This window comes from Artibeus jamaicensis, unplaced genomic scaffold (assembly GCF_021234435.1).
Source record: "Artibeus jamaicensis isolate MK-2021 breed Jamaican fruit bat unplaced genomic scaffold, CSHL_Jam_final contig_519, whole genome shotgun sequence".
In the NCBI taxonomy this organism is placed as follows: Eukaryota; Metazoa; Chordata; class Mammalia; order Chiroptera; family Phyllostomidae; genus Artibeus; species Artibeus jamaicensis.
In genome coordinates, this window is record NW_026521871.1 from 25,919,428 (window position 1) to 25,933,603 (window position 14,176).

General features: G+C 35.4%; 1 protein-coding gene across 4 annotated transcripts in view; it reads right to left on the reverse strand.

Moving 5' to 3' along the window:
* The window catches only part of NCK1 (NCK adaptor protein 1), an 85,150-nt gene that overhangs the window by 12,793 nt on the left and 58,181 nt on the right, over window positions 1–14,176 (reverse strand). For 3 of the 4 annotated variants that reach the window (XM_053669224.1, XM_053669223.1, XM_053669225.1), the window contains one exon: window positions 9,883–10,126. In XM_053669224.1, the coding sequence (XP_053525199.1) occupies window positions 9,883–10,108 (226 nt within the window). In that variant the 5' untranslated portion in view covers window positions 10,109–10,126. Of the gene's footprint in view, window positions 1–7,462; window positions 7,558–9,882; window positions 10,127–14,176 lie in introns of those variants that run through there. The other variant, XM_053669226.1, reaches the window with a different exon arrangement.

Below are 14,176 nucleotides of genomic sequence, written 5' to 3' on the forward strand. Positions count from 1 at the left end.
TTTCAACCATAAGAGAGATGAAGTAGTGAATGCACCTCAGCATGCTACAGCATGAATGCACCTCAAAAACAGTATGTTAAGTTAAAGAAAAAGACACAAAAGGCCACATACCATACAGAGGTCGCATTTATATGAAACAGACAAGATATCTAAATCCATATTGACAAAAAACAGATTAGTGGTTGCTAAAGGCTTAAGAAAAGGGATAATAGGGAATGACTATCTATTAGTTTATTTTTGGAGTAATGAAAATGGTTTGCAATTAGACAGATGTGATGGTCACACATAACTGTTAATGTACTAAACACCATTAAACTGTATACCTTTGAATGGTTAATTTTGTTATACAAATTTTACCTCATAAAAATCTTTTCTTAAAAGATTCCCACATTGAATTCTAAAAAACAAAATAAATAAGCAAAACAGACACAGGCTCATAGATACAGAAAACATTTTGATGGTTGCCATATAGATGGGAGAAAGGTTGCGAGGGGGGGGAAGGAATGGGTGAAAAATGTGAAGGAATTTAGAAGTACCAATTTGTATTTATAGAATAGTTAGAGGTGTAAACTAGAGCACAGAGAACATAGCCAGTAATATTGTAATAACTATGTATGGTGTAACATGGATAGTAGATTTGGGGGGTGATCACTTTTGTAAGTTATATTAATGTCTAATCACAGGGTTGTGATTATTACTCCTGGTAATTCTGTACATCTCTGTAATTTAAAAAGAAAAAAAAAAAAGATTCCCACATCCAATCCTTAAGATCCTTTCTGCCTTATCAGGTCTTTTCTGCCAACACTTTGCATTTTTACTATTCATATGCTAGCTAGTACAGGCCTCTTATGTTGTACTTGAGCCTTCACCACCCTCTAAACTAGTGTCTTACTAATCCATTCTGTCCTGCTTCCACCCATCCAGTCTAATCTTCTTGTAAAATACAGCTGCAATCACATGATGCTATTGCTCAAGAGCCAAAGGTGATCTGTAAGTGATCTGTAAAATTGCATGATCTGTAAATTGCATTGTGTGCCCACTTAAAAAAATCTGATTAAGATAATCTCTAAGACTAATTATACATTGCCAGAAAAAGAATGAAGTAGTTTTGGATAGGCCCAACAATTAAAGTCTCAAGTGGGAAAATACCAAAAACAATCTACTTTAATCCTGGAGACAAGAAATATTTCAGGGAAAGAACATAAACTTAGAATTTTCATTTTCTGTGCAATAAAAAGCCTATGATCTCTTTGTGAGCGTGTCTTCGGCCTTAAAACTGTTCAACTAACGCGACAGCCATACAAGCACTTCAGTTACCCTCCCCCCCCCCCCCCCCCCGCCAAAAAAAACTCATTCTATTTCAAGGATATGAGCCTTTGCGCCTGATGCTTTTTTGCCTTAAAACACTATACTCATTCTTCAAGACTCAGTCATGGTATTTTCTCACCAAAGATTTCCCAATCTCTCCCCAAAACAGAGTTAATGTATTCCTCCTCTATTCTACTACTATTTTTTGTAATATTTTTACTATAATGCTCAACACTCTGTATACCACTATTTTCTTCCTTGAGATCAAACACCATGTTTTAAATCACCTATCTATTCCCAGTGCAGACCCTATTAAGTGTTCTGTTACCATTTATCATGTGAACGACAGACAAATGCATGCATAATCTATAACTTGCTTTTTTTATCCTACTTTTACAATTCCTTAGAAGGGCCTGTTTAATGCCCTTTGCTTCCATTGCTACAAAACAGTCTTCCCAATCATCTAGCAATGAGAGTAGATACGAAAGTACTTCAGAAAAATATACAAACATAAAGTATCAGCACCTCTTAATTTCTAAATCATCTTATAATCAGCAACTACTGGATCACTATACTTCCAGAGTCCCTCAGGTACTTTATTCTAAATCCTTCCCAACTTCACAGTTAGTTCACCACAATCCTCCTTATCTTATTTAGTTCCTTTTGCATTTACTCTTTCTAATCCTTTGCTTATCTGACCCTAACCTTTCTCTACTCTAGTCATAATGGGTGCAAAAGAGTTTAAATTTTCATCCTGCTATTTATTGGCTCATTTTATCTTGATCCATTAACTGAATCTTCTTTAAGCTACAGTCTCCTTGTTTGTGTAATGATGGCATGTATTAAGAACCCACCTTACAAAATTTTTGTAAAGAATTTTTAAGTTTAGGATGGAAGCGTAGGTAGATTCACTTTGTCTCCTCACACAAAGCCAAAAGAATGACAAATTTAAAAACAAAAACCAACCAGAACTGCCAGAACATCAAACTGTATGGAAGTCCAACAACCAAGGAATTAAAGATGAAACATTCATCCAGACCAGTAGGAGGGATGGAGATGGGGCAACCAGGGTGGAAAGGACCCACCTGCAGGAAGGCAAAGGACTGGAGAAACAGGTGGGCGATGCTGAGGCAGGCAGTCCCACATTTACATGCAGATACAAGGAGAGGAACAAATGGGGACGAGGCAGACAGCACAACCCAGGGTTCCAGTGTGGGAAACTAAAGCCTCCAAACCTCTGGCTGTAAAAATCTTTGAGAATTGCAGCAGTGGGAGAAACTCCTAGCCTCAAAGGCGAGTTCACTGAAGAGATCCACAGGGTCCTCAAACTACACAAATCCACCCACCTGGAAATCAGCACCAGGAGGGCCCAATCTGCTTGTGGTAAGGGAGGAAGTGACCTTAAGCTGGCTGAGAGCCACACAAGCAGCACTGTTCCCTCTCTAATACCTAAGGCTCTGCCCCTTACAACATAACAGATGCAATGAGACAAAAAAAAAATATATATATATATATCCCAAATGAAAGAACAGATCAAAACTCCAAAACAGAACTAAGCACTGAAGAGATGGCCAACCTGTCGGATGCAGAGTTCAGCGCACTGGTAATCAGAATATTCACAGAAATGGTTGAGTATGGTGGCAAAATAGAGGGGAAAAAAACGAAGGCTTTGAAAAGTGAAATAAAGGAAAATATATAGGGAACCAACTGTGAAGGGAAGGAAACCAGGACTCAAATCAATGATTTCACTGAGAAGGAAGAAAGAAACATTCAACCAGAATAGAATGAAGAAACAAGAATTTTTAAAAAATGAGAGGCTTAGGAACCTCCAGGATATCTTTAAACATTCCAGCATCTGAATTATAAGGATGCCAGAAGGAAAAGAGGAAGACCAAGAAATTGAAAACTTATTTGAACAAATAATGAAGGAGAACTTCTCCAATCTGGCAAAGGAAATACTTTCAGAAAGTCCAGGAAGCTCAGAGAGTCCCAAAGAAGTTGGACTCAAGGAAGCACACACCAAGGCACATCATCATTACCCTACCCAAGATTAAAGAGAAGGAGAGAATCTTTTTTTTAAAATTTTATTTAGTTATTTTTCAAGTACAGTTTTTTGTCTATTTCTCCCATCCCAGCCCCCCCTGCCCCATCTCCCCACCTCCCTCCCATTTCCTCCCCCACCCCAGTCCTCATTCCTGTGTCTTTCATACTTGTTCTTCAAAATCCCTCCCCATTTTTCCCCTTAAATTCCCTTCCCTCTCCCCTCTGGTCGCTGCCCACTTGTTCTCTATTTCAGTGTCTTTGTTTTTATTCTGTTTGCTTGTTTGTTTTGTTGTTTAGAGGAGAGAATCTTAAAAGCAGCAAGAGGAAAGGAGACAGTTACCTACCAAGGAGTTCCCATGTGACTCAGCTGATTTTTCAAAAGAGACCTTACAGGCAAGAAGGGGCTTTAAAGAAGTATTTGAAGTCATGAAAGGCAAGGACCTACATCCAAGATTACTCTATCCAGCAAAGCTATTATTTAGAATAGAAGGGCAGATAAGGAGCTTCCCAGATAAGGGGCAGTTAAAGAAATTCATCACCACCAAGCCCTTATCATATGAAATGTTAAAGGGACTTATCTAAGAAGAAGATCAAAAACTATGAACAGTAAAATGAAAACAAACTCACAACTGTCAACAACAGAACCTAAAAAATAAAAACTAAGCAAACAATTAGAACAGGAACAGAATCAGGGAAATGGAGATCATGAGTAGTGTTATCAGCAGGGAGGGGATGAGAGGAGAATGGGGGAAAAGGTGCAGGGAATAAGAAACATAAATGATACATACAAAATAGACAGGGGTAGGTTAAGAACAGTATGGGAAATGGAGAAGTCAAAGAACTTACATGTACAGCCCATGGACATGAATAAAACGGGGGAGCTGTTGGGAGGAGGTGCAGGGTGGAGAGGAATAAAGAGGAGAGAAAAATGGGAAGAAAAGTACTTAAAGGTGTACTGGAGGGGAAAAAAGAAAACAATAGTTTATAAGCAATGGTAGTTACTACTTTTCTACCTCTAGTGCTGGCATGTACATTTAAAAAAATACTTAAACCTTTACTGTAACATCATATTCCTGTACATGACCAGGTGGAGGGAACTGCTCAGGCCTAAACACTAAGGATGTACACAAGTCTGAAGCACTTGTTTTTATTTATTGTTAGCTTTGTTTAAAAAAGCCCAGAAGTGTTAGTACACCTTCCAACTTTCCCTTACTCCTAACCGCTGCTCTAACTTCTCTCTTTCTACAGTACTGTCACTTGACCGAAACAATAGATATATTGTTAACTCCTCAGAAGATTTTATGAATTTGGTTAAGCACTGTGGACATTCCTTCTTCACATGATAGTTGTCCTCTTCCTAAGATAAATCTTTGTACCCATTACTGTTCCTTTATGTACTCTGATTTTCAAATCCTTGATATACGTGATGCCAGGATTTGGAAGCACCTCAGTTTCTCAATACCAAAGAAAGTATGTCTATCCAAAGTAGACAAACTAAATTGTATTTTATTTGGCCAGATACACATTGCATCTGGCCAAATAAAGAAGCTATTGCAACCCTTCACCTGAGTACCTCATAAATCTGAATCAATGCCATTATTAACTGTGTTGAAATCTTTTAGCACCTACACTATCACAACAGCTCTTACTAGTCTTTTACTCATGTAAACTACTGCCAAGCAAGATTCTCAGCAACCTTTTCAATTTCTTTTAAAAACTTGCTATGCAATTTTATGTTACTGTCTGTTCCTACTCATTTCATTTATTTCTATTGAAGTTTTTAGCTTTCCTTTTTTAAAAAAAGGAATTTATTTATTTTTAGAAAGAAGGGGAGGAAGAGAGAAAGAGAGGGAGAGAAACATCAATCTGTGTTTGCCTCTTATGCACCCCCAACTGGGGATCTGGCTTGCAACCTAAGGCATGTACCCTAGACGGGAATCAAACCCTGCAACTCTCTGGCACTCAATTCACTTTAGCCACACCAGCTGGGTTAGCTTTCAAATATATTTCTAAACCCAATATATCTGTCATCCTTCTCGTCTCGAATTAGTTCTTTATGTTAAGCATGTTATTGTCCCTCCAGCTACATCACTAAGTAAATATATGTTCAATAAATAGAATGAGGCTAATGAAAGTATTCTTCTTTTTGTAATTCTGTTATGCTTCTATGTACTTCTTCAAAACCAGTTTCTCCCTGATGCATTTCCCCCCGATTTCTATGGCATATGTAAGACTGATCAGTTGTTTGCCAGGACTGCAAGACTTCTAGAGTTCAAAGGGACTTTCCAGGGCCACAGTCTTGCCCAATTCTCTCATTTACAAACAAGGAATCATTGGTAAAGTTTAGTCACATACCCTTGACCACATGACAGTGGTGTATCTGGAAGCAGACTAAGGAATTCTAAATACAAATATATGATGTTGTTTCTATTACAGGTTTTCATTTAATTTTTTATACTATCTGTTCATTTTTATCTACATGAAATTAAGAGAAATTTTTTAAATCTAAAATATATGTACACTTTTTGTTGTCAAGGGTATTTTTGCTACCACACAAGAAACATGCAATATTTCCTCAACTTTATCAGTCCATGCAGAGAATAAGTGGGTGAATAGCCTGTCTCTACTCTGACAAGCTGAAAAGCAATATAAATATAAATTTGACTTGCTGAAGGTAGTGAGGAGAGGAATATTTTGGTTGCAAATCTCAAATTTTGACCCTGAGCCCACAAATTTTTTTAGGATTAACTATCAACTTTCTAAGACTCAATAGAGAGAATGATAATTTTATTATTATATTGATGGTATATATTTAATTACTATGTAAACAATATATTCTTTTTATACTCTTTCTGGCTAATTTATAGTCAACACCACTTATGACCAAACTGAGATATGAAATCCTCTGTATTTATTCATAAATAACCACCACCATCACCCTCCCCATCAGAATGTAATTCTGTGACTGCTAGTTTTTCATTCTATGATTTCTGCCTGGCTTGAAGTAGGCTCTCAATAAAAGTTTGTTGGTAAACAAATAAATAAGTTAATGAATAAAGTCTTTAAAAGGATCACTAACCAAGGAAGCAGATCAAAAAATTTTTATAACAGCCCAAAACATAAACAAAAGGCATATGTTCCAGAAGGATTCACTTGGATACTCAAGTTAATTAAATAAAGAGTCTTAATATTACAATTACAACATTCTTTTTCAACAAAGTGCTTGCTCCTTTCCCTGAAATTTCAACAGGTTACTCTTTGTCTCTTTAGACTCTTTATACATGAGAGACATCTACAACAATTCCTGTTCATTTTTCTAGAAAGATCAAGCAAATGTCCTAACACTAAAATCAACTTCACTGTTGTAAGATCATAAAAAGGCCATCGACAGAGAGAAAAGATCAGGCTCTTGTTTTAGTTTTGTGTGTATTAGTTTTACTTTATGACCTGAACTCAAAAAATGAGCCAAAGAATTTACTATTTTTTCAATGTTTACATTTTCTTTGCATGCAGTTGCTCTCAGAACTCATTTCAAACTATCAAATTTCACATTTACCAAAACAGCAATTTCTAGAAATCCTACCTTGATTAAATCAAAATATTTCCTTTACTAATGCTTTTATTAAATGTTACTGTCTACACTGTTCCTCTAAAATCTAAATAAAAACTACTAAAACAATACCACGATTAATTCAAATGTTTAGGATCATGTTAAAATCTTGTTGAGAATAAAGGAACTTGCTCACCCAATCCTTTTTCCTTGTGTTTTTAACATCTTTACAATATATTTAATTCACTTTAAATGTCTAAGTTCAAAGTTACTGAATTAGAACTAACTGCATCAAATTGAAATCAATTTATATTCTTTTTCTATTTGTTAAACAGTGATATTAAAACATTTTAAACTATTTTACTATTCAAGTCAAAACTACTAATATTTGATGTATCACCAATCATTTATTTAGTTAATGTTCTATAAACAACATACAGCACCAGACCACATAAACCCCAGCAGGTTCTCTTCCTACAGCTTTCCTTTAAATTACAAAAGTGAAAATGTTAATTTGAAAATTACAAGAAAACTATGGATTTAATAAACAAATTAACTTACTGAAAAAATCTTTAAAGACGTTTAACCAATCCATTTTGAATATTTTCTTTTGTCAGTTTGTTATAGTCCAGGATAATTCTCAGTGAGCTTCCTGGTATGTTCTGCAACACTGAAACTCCCCACACCCTATCCATGTGACTTGGCCCACAACCAGGCAACAGGAAGATTTTCTGAGGCTCCTCTCTTTCCAAAATCCCCCCTCCCCCACCCCAACTGTAACAGAACCTGTAAAACAAGTATATCATGATGCCCACAAAGGTGACCTTATTATTCACTTTTATTTTAGAAGAAGCTTTACGTCATGTATTTTCAACAACTGAAAATATATTCACATATTCATTTTTCCTTTGTTTTCTTTTCTTAACTTTCAAACAATGTCACTCCATCAGCACAATCATTGTAAAACAAATCCATTAATTACATGGGACATTTAAGTTACCAAAAAGGAGTTCAGAAATTCTGACGAGAGAAGGCTGCATGATGCAAAAGCTGGATTTACGTCACTATACAGGCTAACTACAGATCACTAACTTAAAACAAAGAATAAAGAGTGTATTTAACTGGGCTTTAAAATTTGTATGCAGTAATGCCTAAACCTGGGATATTTTTCCTCTTTGCTCCATGGTATTAGTTTTTTTCACTACCTTTTGTTAATTACTTTCACATATGCTCTATTTCCAGGATACCAGCATTCTTTTAAAAAAGAACAAAAATGTCTGTTTAGATGTGGTCCTAGTCCTTTCTGTGCCTTCATCACTATAAGGCATACTTTCTTCACAGAAGTTTCCTTAATTATCCCCAATGCCTCTAATCCACATGCTTTAAATAAATGTCCAGTATTACAAATTAATGAGTATTCCTAGTTCTAACTCTGGTAATTTTTAGCTATTCAAGGAAAAGCTTTCTAAATCATCTTCCATTTTAAAACTAATAATAATGGTCTTATTTGCAAAACCTTAAAATCTCAAAAAAAGGTAACCTCACATACAGCAATTAAATGTCAAAATAAAAATTCAGCCCTGGCTGGTGTAGCTCAGTGGACTGAGCGCAGGCCTGCGAACCATACAATCGTGGTTCGATTCCCAGTCAGGGCACATACTGGGTTGCAGGCCAGTTCCCAGAAAGGGACATACGAAAGGCAACTATACATTGATGTTTCTCTCCCTCTCTCCTTCCCTTCCCCTCTAAAAATAAATAAATAAAATCTAAAATAATAATAATAAAAAATTCAGATGAATTTTTTCTAGAGCTAGAAATCATGGAGCTAGATGAATAACTCCATGTATTAAATTACATTTAGAATATGAGGAATGTTTTTAGCTCAGAAATCAAGATTCTAATACTTTATCTTATTTTGAATTGTACAGCAAGAATATAAATTCTTGCTGTTTTACAGTGGTAAAAAATATTTGTCTTCTATTGCTGATGAATGAAAGAACACTCTAGTCTAGAATACAATAGTGTTAAATAAGAAATAAAAACGAAAATAAAGCAGTTAATTAATAATATTTTATATTTGTCAGTCATACTACACTACTCCCAAGCTATCTTCACAGGGAGAAATTTTACTTTCTCTTCCATTTATATACAAATAACCATTAAGTAATAGAATGTTTGCATGCTTGTCTAAATACAAAAAAATAAAAATAAAAATGAAATTCTGTCCCTCCCAATTCCTTCCTGTAAGCCAGGAGAGTTTAATTAAAAAAAAAAAAAAAAAAAAAGGCCACTTATCATCTGGGCATATTTCCTTCCTATCAGCTCAGCCAAGTCAAGTGTGGAGCAGATTCCACTATTTCTGGCCCTAATGAGTGTCATAAAAACAAACAAATTTTACAGTTAGAGTAACAACAAATGAGGAAAAAAGAAAACCAAAATAGAAGAGAGATCAGCCTTATAAATGCTATAGTAGTGATCCACAATTTAAAATTCTTTTGTCAACTTTAAGAAAAAAATGATTTGTTTTTAAAAGTGAAGTTCAAAATGTAAGCCATTAGATGTTAAAATATGGCAATGTGCTGAGCAAAATAAGCTGCCTTAATTTCAAGGAGGCAATTCTTCATCTTACTCATTTATCCCTCTCAATTAGATGCAGAATTTGTCTAAACTCCACCAGGCACTCATAGCCCCTGATAAATCAGTCCAATTCTGTTCCTTAGCACCACAACAGCTTGAACTTTGAATTCTGACCAGTCCCACCAGAGCTAGATTTACAGAAACTGTCCACTAGCACGATGTTCCCTGGTCTCCTGACATGAACACGTGCTATGAGCCAAACTTACCTCGTCTGGCTGAAGTTCTAGTCCTGGCCTTTTCTTGTCAATTCTTCCCACTGTTGCTAAAATTCTGTACAAAGAACCAAGCTCTAATATATGCTCAAAAGAAAGTATTGTTGCTGTTTTAATACAAAAGTAACTTACCTAAGGTATCCTTTAGGTTTTTTACAATAGATGCTTTCCGAGCACTGTTTTTCCTTTCCACATAGTTAGAAGGCACAAACCCCGTTTTATTCATGGAATTTCTAACTCGCCACCAAGACTTAGAATCATCCAGAAGCCATAATCTCTCATTCTTCTTAATGTCCAGCTCTTGTTCTTGTTGGGCCACATAATCAAATTTGGCTACTACCACCACTTCTTCTGCCATCTTTCAGTAGCTTCAGCACTGTAACGACATAGAAACTATTTTTATAAGGTTTTAGTCTATACACTTTTCAAAAGAGATACATCTAAAAAACCTAAAAGTACAGAATAGTTAAAAGTAAAAATATGGAGAAAAATATACCAGGCAAATACTAATCAAAACACAACTGGTGTAGCTATAATAATAACACACACACAAAAGACTTTAAGGCAAAACCATCGCTAATGATAAGTTTACCATAAATGAAAAAAGTTTTATTCAATGTCTATAACAACTAATTTTGTATGTATCTATTGACATAGCTAAAAATAGAATGCTAGAAGAACCACAAAGAAAAAGGGACATCGACTGCCCCAGAGGGACAAATTTTAACATATTTATCTCAGTAATAAATCAAGGAGACAATAAAAATTAACAAAGCTAGAAAAGAATTACATTATGAACCATCTCTTTGATCAATAAACATATAAAAATTTTATTTCCCAACAGAATACAAATGGACATATATAAAAATCTATCAAATGTTAGGCCATAAAAAAAGTCTCAACAACTTTCATACTCTGACATTACACAACCACATTCTCTGACAACCTCACCAAAAAGATAGCTCTTTAAAAACCTCCTATGTTTGGCCCTGGCTGGTGTGGCTCAGTGAATTGAACACCAAACTACGAAGTTTAGAGTCACCAGTTCCATTCCCAGTCAGGGCACATGCCTGGGTTGCAGGCCCCATGTGTGGTGGGGCGGCGCACATGAGTGACAACCACACACTGATGTTTCTCTCTCTCCCTTACCTTCTCTCTAAAAATAAATAAAATCTTTTAAACAAAAAACAACCTCGCATGTTTTGGAAATTTCAAAACACTCATGAGTAAAACAATAAGTAACAGACTTTTGAAAATCTTAAAAGTAAAATAATAGAGACTATAGAGCCAACCTGTGGGATGCAGCAAAATAAGTGTACAGGGTGGGGCAAAAGTAGGATTACAGTTGTGAGTACATTCCTGTACATACACATTATGTATACTGTCTGGACCTCGCTTTCTCAGTTTAACAGTGTATGATGAAGATCATTCCACAGCAGTGTCTGAGGGTTCTTTTCTAATACAACTACTATTTCTAACTACTGCACAGTACTTCATCAATAGAGAAGTATCAGTTTCCTCAAGCAGACCTTACAGATGGATGATGGGTTGTTTTCAATCTTAATACCATTGTTTATGGTACTACACAATGCCGCAATTAATACATTTAAACTTTCTTTTACTGTACCTTTGCATTAAAGTTAGAAGAACACTGAGTTGAAGCTTAAGGTTTATATAATGTTGTGAAATATTGCTAAATCCCCATCCAGAGGCTCTTTATCCCTTTCTACTCTCAATATGAGTGATTATTTCCTCATGGTCTTGCCAACAAACTATGTTGTTGATCTTTTAGATTTTTGCCAACTGGATAGTTAAAAAATGGTATTCTGAAGCAGTTTTTCTTTGTATGTCTCTATTACAATGAGATTGAGCATCGTTTCCCAAACTTACGGGACATTTGCATTTGTTTTCATGTGTGGACCACTTGTTCATTTTCATAAAATATGGCTTTTCTTTTTCACTTTTTACAAGCTCTTTCTATAGTAAGAATACTTTGCCCTTTGATATAAATTACAAAATTTTCCAGTTTGTCATTTGTCTTTTAACTTGGCTATTATATTTTTTAGGTACAAAAATTTTGAAGAACTTGACGGTACAGTTGTCAAAATTTCAAATGCACATTTCTTGCAACCAACAATCTACATACTAGAGGAAAAATGATGCAAATACCCAACATCGCATGTAAAAAAAGGTTTGCTGCAGTACTACTAATAATTGTGAAAAATCAGGAATGACATATATACCAAGAGTGTCTAAATTTTAAGTACTAGTATGGTAAAATGTCTAAGATATATTAAGCAAAAATGCAAATTTCAAAAAAAAAAAGTGCTGCCCTGGCTGGTGTAGCTCAGTGGATTGAGCGTGGGCTGTGAACCAAAGGGTCATGGTTTGATTCCCAGTCAGGGCATATGCCTGGGTTGCGCACCATGTCCCCACTGGGGGCCATGTGAGAGGCAACCACACTTTGATGTTTCTCTACCTCTCTTTCTCCTTCCCTTCCCCTATCTCTAAAAAATAAAATAATAAAGAAATAAAATATATTTAAAAAATGTGCTAAGTATGCTTTTATTTTAGAAAAAAGCCTATTACATATATGCATTAAAAAACTCTAGGATATACAATAAACTGTAAACGCAATGGTAGCCTCAGTGAGTAATAAGACTGATAAAAAACTTTCAGTCCCTATTCTACATATATGCATGGTTTGAGTATTTTACGACAGGTATGTATTACTTAATTTTTTTAAATGTACTATAAGAAAACCAACTGAAAGCTAGCCAATGGAACTTGCAACTGAACACAAAGTATGAAACATGGTGAGGAAATATGCAGAAGGTATGAGGGAAAAATAAATGTGAGAAAAGCAAGCAGGTGTAAAACTAATCTGCTTCACAGGAAGAATCACGATTAGAACCTAAACAATTAGAACATAAAAAACAAATAAAGCACTTACACTTTAACTCTGATGACCATTTTTTCAGCTAAGTACCAGATAAAGGAGTTAATTTGAACTTATAGAGTTCAAATAGTAGGGAAAACCACGTATCTTTAAACCAAAATAAAAAGTGAAATGGCATGCTTAAACTACAAGAAGGACAGCAACTGAGGTCAACTGAGAAAACAAAGAATGGTTCCCATCTCATGCCGACTCTGGAGCAGATGCTTACATTAGAATGATGGGTGGAAACATTTGCATTGTATTAACAGACATTTTCCCCTGGCTTTCTTTGAGCCACACTTAATTCAAATTATATAAATTAAATGTGAAGTGATTTCACTGTACTTTGGTGCAGCCATGATTGTAAAGGTTGTCAATTAATATTCTATATTCTTCTACAAAAGCTCGAGTTCCACATTCCCAACTCCACTCATGACATTTGTGCTTGGATACTCCTGGCTCCTATGCCTGCTTTCAGGAACTGGATTCCTGTCCTTTTGTTTTTGGGTCCTTGTACCTGGCAACAGAACCCAGGACCCTTATCAACCAGTGTCCAATTCCTGCTTGACATCAGAGTTGGATTTCCTTTACAGAATCTGAACTATTTTGTTCCTCACTGACCACTGCCCAGCTCTGATTATACAAAAATCGTGGACCTCAAATTTGACATTAATCCCAGTTTACAGTACTCACGATCTGCTTGCCTTTTCTTCCTGGGACTATTTCTTGATCTCTGTTTTTCTAATTTACCTCCAACCTCATTCCCAAAATGAACCCATATACACTCATTGATCATATGCTTGGCCGTTCCTCATCTGGTCATCATAACAACAGGACCAAACTGGAATTAAACAACTCGATTATTTCACTGTCACTAAGGACAATATGGTGTTTACTATTCTAGAGATCTTCATAAATTGTGCTACTCTATTATTTATTAGAAAGGAATCAGAAGACTGAGTTGGAGAACACCTACTTGTTTAAGAGCAGAGGTTTTTACACCCTCGAAAAGGCTAGGAGTTGCTAAAGATATGAAACTTCACACCAAAGAAATGTTTACTAAATGCCCATAACTCAGGTATTATCCTAGCATTTCCCTCTCAATAATCCTTTGAACTTTAAAAAGTATTATCCTCACTTTGCCAAGTATCACACAGATACTAAGAAGTTTTACCAACCCTGAAAAATAAGTGGTAGAAACTGGGAGTTCAAATGGAAGTCAAATGCGTGTTCTTTGTATTTCCCCAGAACTCATGTATTTGTGATTACTACCCTGTCTTTTAAAAAGAGAACAGAAAAAGTGTATATGTAATAAATGAATGTAAACCAATTACCTACTAAATGAGCAATTCTCAAACTATTTGGTCTCAAGACCCCTTGAAGACCCCAAACGTTTTTGCTTATGTCAGTTATATCTATTAATATTTACATTAGAAATTAAAAATGAGAAATGTCAGGATATTTTAAAATTCAAATAAATATGACCAT